Source organism: Folsomia candida, unplaced genomic scaffold, assembly GCF_002217175.1.
Source record: "Folsomia candida strain VU population unplaced genomic scaffold, ASM221717v1 Fcan01_Sc022, whole genome shotgun sequence".
NCBI classification, from domain to species: domain Eukaryota; kingdom Metazoa; phylum Arthropoda; class Collembola; order Entomobryomorpha; family Isotomidae; genus Folsomia; species Folsomia candida.
Window position 1 is genome coordinate 1,815,244 of NW_019091214.1, and position 13,180 is coordinate 1,828,423.

Sequence of the window (13,180 nt, forward strand, 5' to 3'; positions counted from 1 at the left end):
CCCGTAATTTGTCACCACTAACGGAAACGGTGAAAGCTCCTCAGCAATTTCCTTGACCTTCATCCATCCGAGCTGGAGAAAGATTCTCCTCCTCCTACGCCGCGCCTCTGTTTGGTTCGTTTAGCTGCTTTCTCCTCACTTCTTTCTCCACCCGAGAAAGTCCGAGTCGAGGTTTGGTTCTGAACCAACGTCAAATAAGTAACCCGTCGTTCTCTCTCTTTCTTTCACTCTCTGCTTGCTATGTATGCTCACTGAGAAAGAAGGGAGTTGGTGGTTTGGTCTGTCCTTGTCAAGTTCTATAGAGTCAGAGTTGTCTAATTGGGTTAAATTTAATGTGTCACAGTTGTTTGCGACCACCTTATGAAGCAATTTGGTGCTGGACATCTCGATAAGATTCTCGTTCCCTGGTAGATAAGTAAGAATTGACTGTGTGTGGAGGGCGTGCCCCTAGTTGGCCGAGTAGTGGAGGCAGCCCGTCCCAGGGCTAAACAACACCACCACCCTTCGCCACCATGTCGGCCGGAAATGCGGGGATGGAGTCCCTCATCCCCATTGTCAACAAGCTGCAGGATGCCTTTACCCAGCTGGGCGTCTCCATGTCACTGGGTTAGTTTTAATTAAAAGTGGCTTTGATTTTATCGAGAAGTTGTGGTTTGAATAAGTGATGAAGTTTTATGAGGTGGTTAATTAATTAATCTTCTTATTGTTGCAGACCTTCCCCAAATTGCCGTCGTGGGAGGTCAATCCGCCGGAAAGTCATCCGTGCTAGAAAATTTTGTTGGCCGGTAAAACTCTTTAAAAATTAATTATAAATGAAGGATTGCCTAACCTGAATTATTTGTTTGTTACGCAGCGATTTCCTCCCTCGCGGGAATGGAATCGTCACCCGGCGGCCCCTTATCCTCCAACTGATCAACTCACCGATGGAGTATGGCGAATTTTTGCACGCCAAGGGGAAAAAATTTGGAGATTTTGACGAAATTCGGCGTGAAATTGAGGCAGAAACTGACCGTGCAACGGGGTCGAATAAAGGAATTTCTAACGTGCCCATTAACCTGCGTGTCTATTCACCGCACGTCCTCAACATAACACTTATCGATCTACCAGGTAAAAATTAAAAATACTGTTTTTATCTATAAAAAAATGTTTGCATATTTGTAAAATAATCCTGTCATTCACAGGATTGACTCGTGTTCCCATCGGTGATCAGCCGGCCGACATTGAGCAGCAAATTAAGGATATGATAATGCAATTCATCTGTAAAGAGACGTGTCTCATCTTGGCCGTGACTCCAGGAAATTCTGACCTCGCGACATCTGACGCTCTAATGATGGCAAAACAAGTTGACCCCGACGGTCTCCGAACCATCGGTGTCCTCACCAAACTCGACCTCCTCGATCAGGGAACCGATGCGAGAGAAACATTGGAGAACAAGGTCGTCCCACTGCGTCGCGGTTATGTCGGGGTTATCAACCGGTCACAAAAGGTATTAAATAACAAAAATCAATAAGATAGCTTGCCACGAGTATATTTGATGAGTAATAATTTTCCGTGGTTGTTAGGATATCGAGGGAAAGAAAGACATCAAAGCGGCGTTGGACGCTGAGCGCAAGTTTTTCCTGAGCCACCCCTCCTACCGTCACATGGCGGACCGGCTGGGGACGCCGTACCTGCAAAAGACGTTGAACCAGCAGTTGACGAACCACATTCGCGACTGCCTCCCCGCCTTACGCGATAAGATGCAGAAACAGATGCTCTGTCTTGAGAAGGAGGTCGAACAGTATAAATATTTCAGGCCAGACGACCCCGCCATCAAGACCAAGGCCATGCTACAGTGAGCAACAACTCATAATTACTGCAAATTTTTATAAAATTAAATAATAACTCGCATTTATTTATTTCTCTGACAGAATGATCCAACAGCTTCAGTCGGACTTTGAGAGGACGATCGAAGGTTCAGGGTCGGCCTTGGTGAACACAAACGAGCTGTCGGGGGGAGCCAAGATCAATCGCCTCTTCCACGAGCGCTTTCCCTTCGAACTAGTCAAGATGGAGTTTGACGAGAAGGAGTTGCGACGCGAGATTGCGTTCGCCATCCGTAACATTCACGGCATCCGAGTCGGCCTCTTCACCCCGGACATGGCTTTTGAAGCCATCGTTAAAAAACAGATCAACCGACTCAAGGAGCCCTGTCTCAAGGCTGTCGACCTCGTCATCGCCGAACTCTCAAACGTCGTCCGACTCTGTGCTGACAAGGTTGCTAAACTTCCCATTAAATTAAATTAGTACAAGTTATGATCAAGGTTTGATTACTCGAGCAGATGAACCGCTACCCCCGCCTGCGCGAGGAGACTGAGAGGATCATTGCAAACTTTGTGCGTGAAAAGGAACAACTCTGTAAGAACCAGGTTCTTATGATGATCGATTGTGAGCTGGCCTACATGGTGAGTAAATGTACCACTTATTCTGTTATTATAAATTACACTTAAAACCCCATAAACTATTTTGTCATCTAAAGTCTCATAGTTATTCAAAAGCCCGTTATTTTTACCCCTCGTTATTAATTTCCTTGCAGAACACGAACCACGAAGACTTTATCGGATTCGCCAAGTAAGTCACCTCCTGTCCACATCACTCCCCGACTCTCCCACACGCCAAAAAAAAGACAGACAGAAAAAATAATTACAGTCAAGAACAAAAAATTTACAAAATTAGCAAAGGGAATTTTAAGGACAGAGTCGAGTCAGTCAAAAAGAAACGTATTTTTGAGTCGTCGTCGTCCTAGTTTAGTCAGCTTTTAATTTATTACTGTATTGAATAGTAGACAAGTTATTACGTAATTTTTATGTACCGTATTGTTCCGCGCGGGGTTGACGTACATATTTATTATTATTCTTTGTTGCTCTCGGTGGACGAAACAATTTGCAGTTATTACCGTTACAAAGAGGCAGGATGCACTTCGTCGGGTAGTCTTGTGGTTGGAGAATGCCCACTTGTTGGTGGGGCCGATAGGTTGGCCAGATTATTATTAGTTTTGAGTGAGCCGTTTGTTTACCACCCCTTTTTGCGTGTGTCCTTTTGCCTTTAGTTTGTATGTAATCCTACACTTACACAATAATACATTACATTACATGAAAAATTAGACAAAAAAGTAGTAGTAACTAGAATAAACTTAGTTTAGTTTAGTTTTAGTAGTCCGCTTTCTAAAGTACTCCTCGACTACCGATCGATACTAAAAAAAGTCTCTCTTGATGATTCCCAAGATTTTACCTTTTTCAAAAAAGCATGAAATTTTATCTCGTTTGTTTAAAAGAAAACATTTTCTAAACTTACTTGTTCTCTTCGTCATGACTGATTTACCACACCCCAGAAAAAAAAGAATATATAATTCTCTGTCTTCGCCCCCTCCGAGAAGTCCCCCTTTCCCAGCACGACGTTGTACTCTTCTACTAATAGAGAATTAATATCTAATATCATGTGGTCGTTTAGTGTGGTCAACCTGTTGGACAAAAGATCGAAGTAAGCACTCACTAAAAATCAAGCTCAATCAATCAATTGCTATACAAATATCGTATTCATTATTCTCTTAAGTAAAATAATAACAATTACCAAAAACCTCCTACCAATACCCAAACTCACCGAAAATGAAAAAAAGCGAGACTGACATGTAACAAAAAGAATCGACTAATTAATTAGTCCTTAATTAATTAATAATTAAAGGAAAAAGATGATACAACTCTCTCTCTCTTTTGTTAATTTCGTATTAATCTTCTTCTCGAGAGTGTGTGGAGTGGTAGAGAGAGATTATTTTGGGGGCGGATGGCACGGACGAGCGAGACTAATAATTCGTTTGTTTCTTTATTTTTTATCATCAGTGCACAGAACGTGACGGAGAATGCGACACGGACAAAGAAGTTGGGCAACCAGGTGATCCGCAAGGGCTACATGTGCATCCACAACTTGGGGATAATGAAGGGAGGGTCGAAGGACTACTGGTTCGTCCTTGCGTCCGAGTCCCTGTCTTGGTTCAAGGATGAGGAGGAACGTGACAAAAAGTATATGCTCCCACTCGACGGGCTCAAAATTAGGGATATCGAGTCTGGATTTATGTCGAGGAGACACACTTTCGCCCTCTTCAATCCAGAGGGACGCAACGTCTACAAGGTAAATGAATAGTTGTAAAGTTTGGAATCTTTGGGGATGGATTTTGTTAACGGATCTGGTGTTATTTTTTGTAGGACTTTAAGACGTTGGAGCTCTCGACGGAAACTCAGGACGATGTGGATTCCTGGAAGGCGTCGTTTTTGAGAGCGGGTGTCTATCCCGAGAAGCAGTCAGATTCCACGGCAAACGGGGATGATAGCAGTGTTGATCAGGGAATGTCCTCCCTCGACCCGCAGGTACGAATCAATAAATTAGTTGCATTTTAATCAGTGGGGAATAAAATTTTAATCTTGATTACTGTTGATTTGCAGCTTGAGCGTCAAGTCGAGACGATCCGAAATCTGGTCGATTCTTACATGAAGATTGTGACAAAGACGACGAGAGATCTCGTTCCTAAAACTGTCATGTATCTGATTATTAATTCATGCAAGGATTTCATCAACGGAGAACTCTTGGCGCATCTGTACGCTACGGGAGATCAGGTAAGGTCACGTGCTCTTCTTAAGAAAACAGTCTAGAATCTAATACAAAATTTCCTATTTTTATCGTAGAATTCCATGATGGAGGAGAGTGCCGAGGAGGCGATGAAACGGGAGGAGACGCTTCGCATGTACCACGCTTGCAAAGAAGCTGTCCGCATCATTGGCGATGTCTCAATGGCGACAGTGTCAACTCCACTGCCTCCCCCGGTTCGTGGGGGTGGTGGTGGTGGAGGGATGAGCATGGGAATGAGCTCTGACTACTCTGGCGGTGGGGTCAATGCCAGCTATTTGGGCTATAATGAAGTTCCCAGGTACTTAATTATTCTTATTACAGTATGTTTTAAAGCATGAATATTAACCTTTGACCTTTATTTAATACGTGTGTGTGTCCATGTTCGGTTTTGTTGTCCCCGTGTGTTTTGTGGTTTGGTTTGCTTTAACTATTTATTTTTGCATGGCGTTTTTTATGGGAAAAGTTTTAATTTTTTGTATATTTTTGTAAAAAGAAGTATAATTATTTTTATTTTGTCTTATCATTTTGGGTCAAGTTTATTTTTTCATGTCCCTAAATTTTATTTTTTAGTTTTGTAAAAGTTTTTGTAAGTTTGTTTAGTTTTTGTAATAACTTTCCATGAAGTTACAGGTGTGATAAGGATGGTGGGGGAAGAGAGGAGTGAGTGTGATGACGATAATTAATATAAATTAATTAAAACTACTTAATTCCCAATGAATTAATATTTTCCATGCCGTGCAGTTAAATTTTTCAGAAATGACCGCTAACCGAGTGTTTTCTGACGGTCGTGTTATTAAAATGGCTTCCAAAATCTACTAATTTCAGCTCGCGCAACAGCTAAACTCGCCAATTGTGTGGCTTTGCCAATATTTTTTAATGATATATTTTCTAATTGTCCCTTCTTCCCTCCTTATTGCATCGTCACAGCAGGGACAGAAACTATAATTTTGACCAGCTCCGGTCCACCTCCGTGTCGAATGGTCACCACCAACGCCACACGAACTCCTCCTCTCCCACCACCATCATGCTGAGTGGTGGCGGTGGACAGCAGTCAGTCTCTGAATTCGAGATAGGTCTGACGCGATTGGATAACTCAATGCGATCTGTTTTTCAATCCGAAAGGCCCAGCCCGCCCAGTCCTGGAGGAGGCGGAGCTCGTCGCGGACCCACCGGTCCACTCCCACCTGCCGCTGCTGCTGCTCCAATGGGTGGAAATCGTGGGCCACCTCCCATGCCCAACAACCCCGGAGCACGACCTGCACCTGCCGTTCCTAACAGACCCGGCGGTGGAGCTCCTCCAGCACCCATGCCCAAAGGGGGTCTTCCTCCACCACTCATTCCTTCGTAAGTACTCGCACTTCCAGTTAATAATAAATATTTACGATTTAGAGGTTAGGGTCAGGTCAGGTCACTCGATACGCTTCTTTTCCGGAACGCTTTTCTCTCTCTCTATTAAATAACTCACCATTTTTTCCGAGTGTGTAACTAAACAGAACAAAATTCTGACTGGGTGTTGTGACAAGCGATGTTTTTACTTACAACGACGTTTTCGACATGGCGGTAGTTACCAGCACCCTAACCTTTAAATCGTCACATTATCAACTTGTTAGTCTGACCTTTGTGTATTTTGTGTGTCTGTGTGTGTAGACGGGGTACGATAACTGCCGCCATGAACGTTGTAGGTTCGCTACCACCCCAAGTGCAGAAACAAGTCGCGTCTGCAGCACTCAACCATTTCCTCTCCAAAAAATAGACTTGTTCTTCTTCACTGCTTCTACCTCAGAAATTCCAACTCAAATTCCATATCGTAAAATTAATGCGTTCTAAATTACTATAATCTGTGGTGTTAGACTGATACAATTATTTGGGAAAAGTTAATTGTGATTGTTCTCTCTCTTTTTGTCTCTCTTTTCCTGCTGCCTGCTCCTGACACATTCTACACTGACGTCGTCACCACAATGACATGATCTTCGTCACCTACAGTCCAAAGAAGAAGTAGACATGTACTTATTTAAATTCGTCAATGAATTAATGAATTATTTCCCACGTTAAGAAAACTTAATTCTGCGACAAAACTCACCCCCACGACGTGCACCCAACTTAATTATCTCTCTAATTCCACGACACTCAATTCAAAATTGCAACGAAATTCAGCAACGTGTAAAATTAACTAACTAAATAATTAGGCAGAAATTATATCTGACTCTGTGACTAACTTAACTAGAAAAAAACATGGAACTAATTTAGTTGTTCTTCAATCTGTAACTTTTAAAATTATTAATAATAATCAAACTGTTTAGTTAGTTAATTTAAAATCGGGCAAATATTCGTGTCGCGTCAAAAAGTAGAAGCAGGCAAGTCAGTAGGGAAGAATTATTATTTTCATTGCAACAATTAGTTGATGACTTGGTAATATTCAATCCAATCTGGACATTGGATCGTCGCCGATGATGATATATCATTCATTTTAAGGAAGCGTACAGAAAGTTGGGTATATTATAGTTAGTTAATTTAGTTGTACAGCTTTTAATCAGCATAAATTATAGTTAGATAAGTTAGGTCATGACAAAGCAAATCGGCACTAATAGCACTTAACTAAAATTCACTCTATGATTTGACAGAATAAATAGGGCTTCCACTTCTCGCACCAGTTTCTTGACTAATTATTCTAAACTTGAGCATTTATGTAACTTGCTGCTTTTTGTATACGAGTAATTCTTTACATTCCAGTTTTATTAGTTATTTAGACATTTAAATACTTATGCATGGTCAGGTTTGTCTTCATCATCAATTACAAATAGGTACAAAATGGCCTGCTATTTATTTATGACATATGCTCAGTTTAGTTTAGTTAGCTAATTATGTATGTAATTGTGCACGACAATTTACTAAATTCGTCGTCTTCTCTGCCTCACCCACAATTTTTGTGTCTTTCCACATTTTGTTAATATTAAACATGTATTTAGCACAGTGATCTGTTATTACTCTTTAATTGTACAAATAGTAGGGTAAAAAGTTGGGCGAGTTTTATTTTACCGTAACCAGATTTTAGGACGTATGTATAATTTAGGATAAAAATAGATAGTTAAATCGAAATACATAGAAGATGATTCTCTGGCAGAAAGGAACGCATTGCATCAATCAAAACAAAATGAACTAGATCCGTAGTCAGAAAATAACTACATAATTAATTAACTAATTAATTAGATAATCTCAATCCCAGAGGAAGGAAATACATGACTAAATAAATAACTAATTGTCCTCTCTCCTGCCCTTAAAGATTAAGAAAAAGTATAAAACTACTGATTTAGCCCGTGAAGCCAGAGATTGTATAATTGTTGAGAAGAGAAAGCATTCATAGAGAGAAATACTATAATTAATTATAACTATAAATAAATAAATATTGATGACGATCATCATCACGTCGTAGTAAATACGAAGAAGTAAATTAGTGTACCCTCAAAAAATAATACCTTAAAGATTATTTACAAAATGTCGATATAAATTACGCCCCCAGAGGAAGACGAAAATGAAATAAATTATTATATGAAATAACTATTGATTTCTGAAAGAAAAAATACTAATATTTGATCATTAATCCGTTTCATACCTTAATTTTAATTTAATTCGAGTTGATTGACAACTTTAACAGTTTTGATTTCCAAGTTATGCAGAGTGCATAATTTAATTTCTAAAATTTTCTCAATCTAATCCTTTCATCTAATAAAATTACATACAAACGAAATTGACCGTCTAATTAATTACTGCTTAAATTGCTTTGCTCTTTTTCTCCTCTGCTTTCACTTGACGCACTTTTATCATTCCACGTGAGTATTAAGAATCCTAATTCTCATCACAATTATATTAAAAATTATTATTTATTCTTATACGATTATAATTTTGGTCCTCTTTTTGTTTGTTCCCTGCAGCCGGGTAAACACTGGTGGTCCCCTGAACGCCCCCAGGATACCGGAACGACCCCAACAGGGCAGACCCCAGTACTAATTATTAAGAAACACTTCACTACCAGTAATAATCAAGCAAGCAATCAATCAATCAGCAAACCAGATCAAGAACAAGAGGATCCATACATACGTTTATTTATGCCTCCAATTAACTAACTATAACACTCCTGGACACTACAATTTGTATTTTACCCATTTTTTGCTTTAAAAAGATGTATTTATGTACCAATTTTACGCTACGTAATTACCTATGTATTAATTAATCCGTGATGTCGTTGTTCAACGCGTGCTCTGAGCTGTATGTATTTTTATCAAATAATTTAGGAATTTACACAATTTTGTTGTTGCTTATTCTACTCTTTTTTAGTTAACTGTTTACATTTCTATATTTCCAATAAGTCCTCTGTTTAGAATATGTACGTAAAATGTCTCTGTCATGCAAAACCAAAATAATAATGACCAACCATTTTAATACTGTCATAAAACCGTTATTATTAATTTGTATTTGTAAAGAAACCACCTCTTTTTGTTCTTACATTAATAATCATAATTTTTACATGCGTGGAACTGAAGTCATCAAAGTGGTCACATTTCCAGCAAAAACTGCATAATCCCACCCACACATTCCACAAGAACATATAATATTTCCACTCTTGAAGTAAACGTCTTATCGAGCAAGGTAACCCTTGACCTTTTGACATTTCTACAGGGTGGGAACATTCACCTTGTCACTCACGTGGTTGAAAGTTTTCCACACACGTCAGAATTTCATACGTACATATACAGACTTACACATCGGTGAGTTTTTTAAATGATGACTTATGCTATATTCCTGAATAGTGTACTATTTCTATCCTTGTGCTTATCATTTCACAGGCGCCCCTCTTTAGCCTATGATTATAATGTGATATTTATTAACTAAATAATAATTAAAATGTGTTGATGCAAGTGCTATTTAAATTGATGCAATTTCGTTATTTATCCATTAATTTGAAATAATTTTATTGATCTGTGTTCCAATAATTAACTAGTTAATTAATTAAATAATCCGTCTAATAAATTATAATTATTAAATGAATTAGTTTTGTTAGTAAGATAACCCAAGTTTATTACAAGATAGATAAGATACAAGTGTGGTCAAGGTACTTCTCCTGACGTGCGCATAATTAATTCGCACGTGCAATTATTTGGTATCATTTAATAGTTTATAGTTTCTTTTTGGCGTGAATATAATAATACCGGTCGTAAAGTTGCAGTCATTCATTAAATCTTCCTCAGTTCTTCCCACGGCTTGTTCTAAATATTTCTTGACTAAATGTATCTTTCTTTTCTTACGTCTTGTATTTTTAAACACTAGTTTTTTTTACTACAGGTAACATTTTGCATTACATAATAATTAGTTAAGCTCTCCTTCTGCCCACGTGTTTATTAGTCTGCCACCCACAATTTTTATGGTTTATAAATACTCGTCATCAACTTGCACCAATGTTACAGCTTACTTTTGGCGCAAGTTAGTAACGTATAAAATATAACTATGAGTAGAAGATGGTTAACTAAATATTGATGAATTGATTGACTATTGACTCGATTCCCTGATGCTCCCTCTTCATTCTTGACTTTGACTTGTCGTTTAAATTATGTAACTAATTATAATGCAAATTATCTATTGGGGAGCCGTCTGTGGTAAAATATTTTCTTTAAAGTATTGCGACAGTATTTTTAAATCGGCGTCTTCCTTATCCCGTCGCGAGTCTGATGAAGGTGGTGATGAAGTGGTCTCTTGGCTAATTAGTTGTGAGGTTGAACTTGGTATTGGGGTCGTCGCCTTGGTCGTCGAATTCTTGCCGCCGGCGTCGCTGTCGTCACTACATTTGTGAAGAAGAATGGGTGAGGATTTGGATAAGGTAGACTGTGAATCGGATTGGGATATCAGAGCAAATATAATCAGGTTTAAGATACCAAGTGGGAATTTCATTGGGGATTTTTATAGTAATAATTCTTACAGATTTCTTGCTCTTGTTCTTCTTCGCCCTCGCGGCGTTCCTCTGCTTATCGAGAAATTCAGGTATAGCTGTCATCGAGGCCCAATTTTGCATCCATTGGGGCAGAGAGACGCCCGGATTGTCAAAGTAGGTCAGGCCGAATTCCACTCCGGGCTAGAAGTGAAGAGGAATATGTGACAATTTTTTTGCAGGTGGAGGGGGGGGATTATTTTTGGTGGAATTATGTAAAGGAATCCAAATACTTTCACTATCAGAAATAAATCAAAATCTACCTCTGATAATCCGTTGACTGCATTGACTTGCATGACACTCCAGTACTCTTTGACACGGTGGACGCCTTTCTTATCCGGCACAGCGGGATGTGGGACAGCCCTCCAAGTTAAAGTAGAAATAATAATATGAATTAATTAACGAAATTCAATGAGTTAACAAATTAATTTGATGAGACTCACTTGCTGATGATGACGATTGTCTTTTTCTGCCTGTCTACAAGATGTCTTCGGGCGAAGAGGTAGTCTCGATTGGAGAACATGGTCGGCCATTTCATTTCCCAGTAAATCACGTCCTGACTAATTTCCGGCGATGATTCTACAACGTTCAACTTCAACACGGTGTCATCCCATCCTTTCCGGTACTCGATGTCCAGTTGTGTGTTGAGAAAGTCTTCCGCCGATATGTCATCGTAATATCCGTAGACTGCGGGGGATAAAATTAAAGGTCAAAATTCACGAAATATTACCTAACCTAATTTTTTGCACATTTACCTTTGTACATGAAAAGGCCGGGGCGGTCAGGATGCGGCATCCGCCAAATGAGCAGGTCCGCCGTTTCGACAAAAGGTGTCCATGCGTAGCCTGCCAATAAAAAATGTTAGGAGACGAAAAATATGACTAAATTATTATACTCTTTTTTACCTTTAACCTTCCGGTCGTATGCGGACTGTGCATCGGGACAATGGCAATATTTGACATTTGGGATCTTCTTATCCACTACGAGGCGGTCTTGGCAATGCGGACAGACGACGGTGGCGGAGGTCAGCTCGTGAATAAAGTCTAGATCCTTCATATGCCTGGAAAATAGAATATGAAATTAAGTTGTTGGCGAAACATTGACGAAATAATTACGCCACGACTTACTCGACGAGTTCTGAATTGAGTATGGATTCGCCCAGCCGTGGGTTGGCGTCGCAGAGGGAGACGAGCAGAAAGGAGAGGAGGGCTTGTCGACCGAGCGGACCACGAAATCGGTTGAGGTGGTTGGACCAAAGTTTGGAATGCAGCTGGATCACGCGACACGTTCGGAACACACGTTGAGCAAAAATGGGGCTGCATTCCTAATGAGAATAACTAATTAGTTCGTAAATAAATGTAAAAAAGGTTAACACTAAATAAAATGACTGACACCTTACCTTTCCCACGAAAGATCCCATGATTTTGAGCCCATGTCGAAAATCCGTCGCCCAAGTGGTGATCTTAGAAGCGGAGGGAAAATAATGGTAGTAATTTGGCCTGGATTGGTAAACTCGGTTGAGGAAAGTTTCGAGATTGGCCGGTTTGAACGTGCCCTTGAAGGATTTCGGGGATGAGTCTGCTAACAGTCCGCGGAGGAAGTGGAGAGATCTCGACGAGACGGATGGCGAAGGGGGTGGTCGTGGCATCATGAATGATGATTATTTCTTAATTTTAATATCGGAATTGTGCTAGTATAAACTCAATTTTAAAGTTGAACACTGGCTGGTAGACGCGTTGATAAGTATCGCGCTAGACTACTCACTTATTTTCGTCGCTTTGTATCGAATTTGAAGGACAATTTGTTCCAGGGAAACTCTCAGGGAATTAATTTACACCGGTTGATAAGCTGTAAATACTGTCACATTAGACAAGTCAAAAAAGTATGAGGGTTGGTTATCCATCTTACAAACGACGTAGTGTAGATTAATAAATTTGGCTACAGTTGTTCCGAATCTACAATAAATTCAAAATATATATAAAAACACACCTTGACCTTGACCTTGAGTTGATAAATTAAATCAATTCTCATATTAGATAAGATATAAACCTTACCTGTACACCAATGTCCTCTCCTGATAACAGCTTATCCTTTGTGTTGCCCTGGTAGATTTCAAAATCGGAAATGAAACGAGATCAGAAGATCTGAAGCAGCAGCAGCTCATCAACATTTGATCCCAAGAAATGAGTTCCCCACGTGCCTCCACATTTCACTTTCGTTCAGTTGCCCCATCCATTTCGCATATCATATCTCACGCGTTATGATCATGTCATTATGCAAATTTCTGCTGGATATCTCCACAAATCGGATAACACCAACTTATATTTTTATTTCGCCGTCCTGCTTATCGAGCTTATTTATTTACATGAATGATGACTCCGTCGTAATCATTTTTGCAAAGTTGGCGTTTTTTAATTATTTTAAACGTATGCATAGTATGAGATTGAATTTTTACTGGATTTAAATGATGTGAATATAACGATGAATTCAAGTTCAAAAGAGGAAGTCGAGAATAGACTGGAATGAGAAATGGTGAGGTGCTGG

At 39.6% G+C, this 13,180-nt stretch overlaps 2 protein-coding genes across 16 annotated transcripts; one reads left to right on the forward strand and one right to left on the reverse strand.

Annotated features, from left to right (window-relative positions):
- Window positions 1-344: 344 nt before the first annotated feature.
- Window positions 345-9,140, forward strand: LOC110858784 (dynamin). 9 transcript variants are annotated; one of them, XR_004836864.1, is made up of 16 exons: window positions 345-606; window positions 713-785; window positions 854-1,107; window positions 1,182-1,486; window positions 1,563-1,834; window positions 1,911-2,256; window positions 2,322-2,444; window positions 2,576-2,610; window positions 2,929-3,012; window positions 3,876-4,164; window positions 4,239-4,400; window positions 4,476-4,646; window positions 4,716-4,957; window positions 5,587-6,003; window positions 6,307-6,466; window positions 8,589-9,140. XR_004836864.1 is itself a non-coding variant. In XM_035858939.1 (16 exons), the coding sequence occupies exons 1-16, from the start codon at window positions 513-515 to the stop codon at window positions 8,594-8,596; spliced, it is 2,880 nt and encodes a 959-aa protein (XP_035714832.1). In that variant the 5' UTR covers window positions 345-512; the 3' UTR covers window positions 8,597-9,140. The 9 variants fall into 9 exon arrangements, 3 of the variants coding, with proteins under 3 accessions (XP_035714832.1, XP_035714831.1, XP_021963357.1); XR_004836868.1 differs by lacking the exon at window positions 6,307-6,466 and adding an exon at window positions 6,643-8,486; XR_004836865.1 differs by having other exon boundaries at window positions 5,590-6,003.
- A 469-nt stretch (window positions 9,141-9,609) lies between these two features.
- LOC110858785 (stAR-related lipid transfer protein 7, mitochondrial) lies at window positions 9,610-13,053 on the reverse strand. 7 transcript variants are annotated; one of them, XM_035858944.1, is made up of 11 exons: window positions 12,691-13,038; window positions 12,545-12,591; window positions 12,401-12,484; window positions 12,036-12,302; window positions 11,764-11,960; window positions 11,542-11,696; window positions 11,392-11,481; window positions 11,080-11,323; window positions 10,900-11,002; window positions 10,628-10,780; window positions 9,610-10,533 (listed from the first exon to the last, which is right to left on the reverse strand). In XM_035858944.1, the coding sequence occupies exons 4-11, from the start codon at window positions 12,285-12,287 to the stop codon at window positions 10,288-10,290; spliced, it is 1,440 nt and encodes a 479-aa protein (XP_035714837.1). In that variant the 5' UTR covers window positions 12,288-12,302; window positions 12,401-12,484; window positions 12,545-12,591; window positions 12,691-13,038; the 3' UTR covers window positions 9,610-10,287. The 7 variants fall into 7 exon arrangements, with proteins under 7 accessions (XP_035714837.1, XP_035714836.1, XP_035714835.1 ...); XM_035858943.1 differs by having other exon boundaries at window positions 12,036-12,326; window positions 12,691-13,037; XM_035858942.1 differs by having other exon boundaries at window positions 12,036-12,326; window positions 12,401-12,591; window positions 12,691-13,037.
- Between the last annotated feature and the right edge of the window lie 127 nt (window positions 13,054-13,180).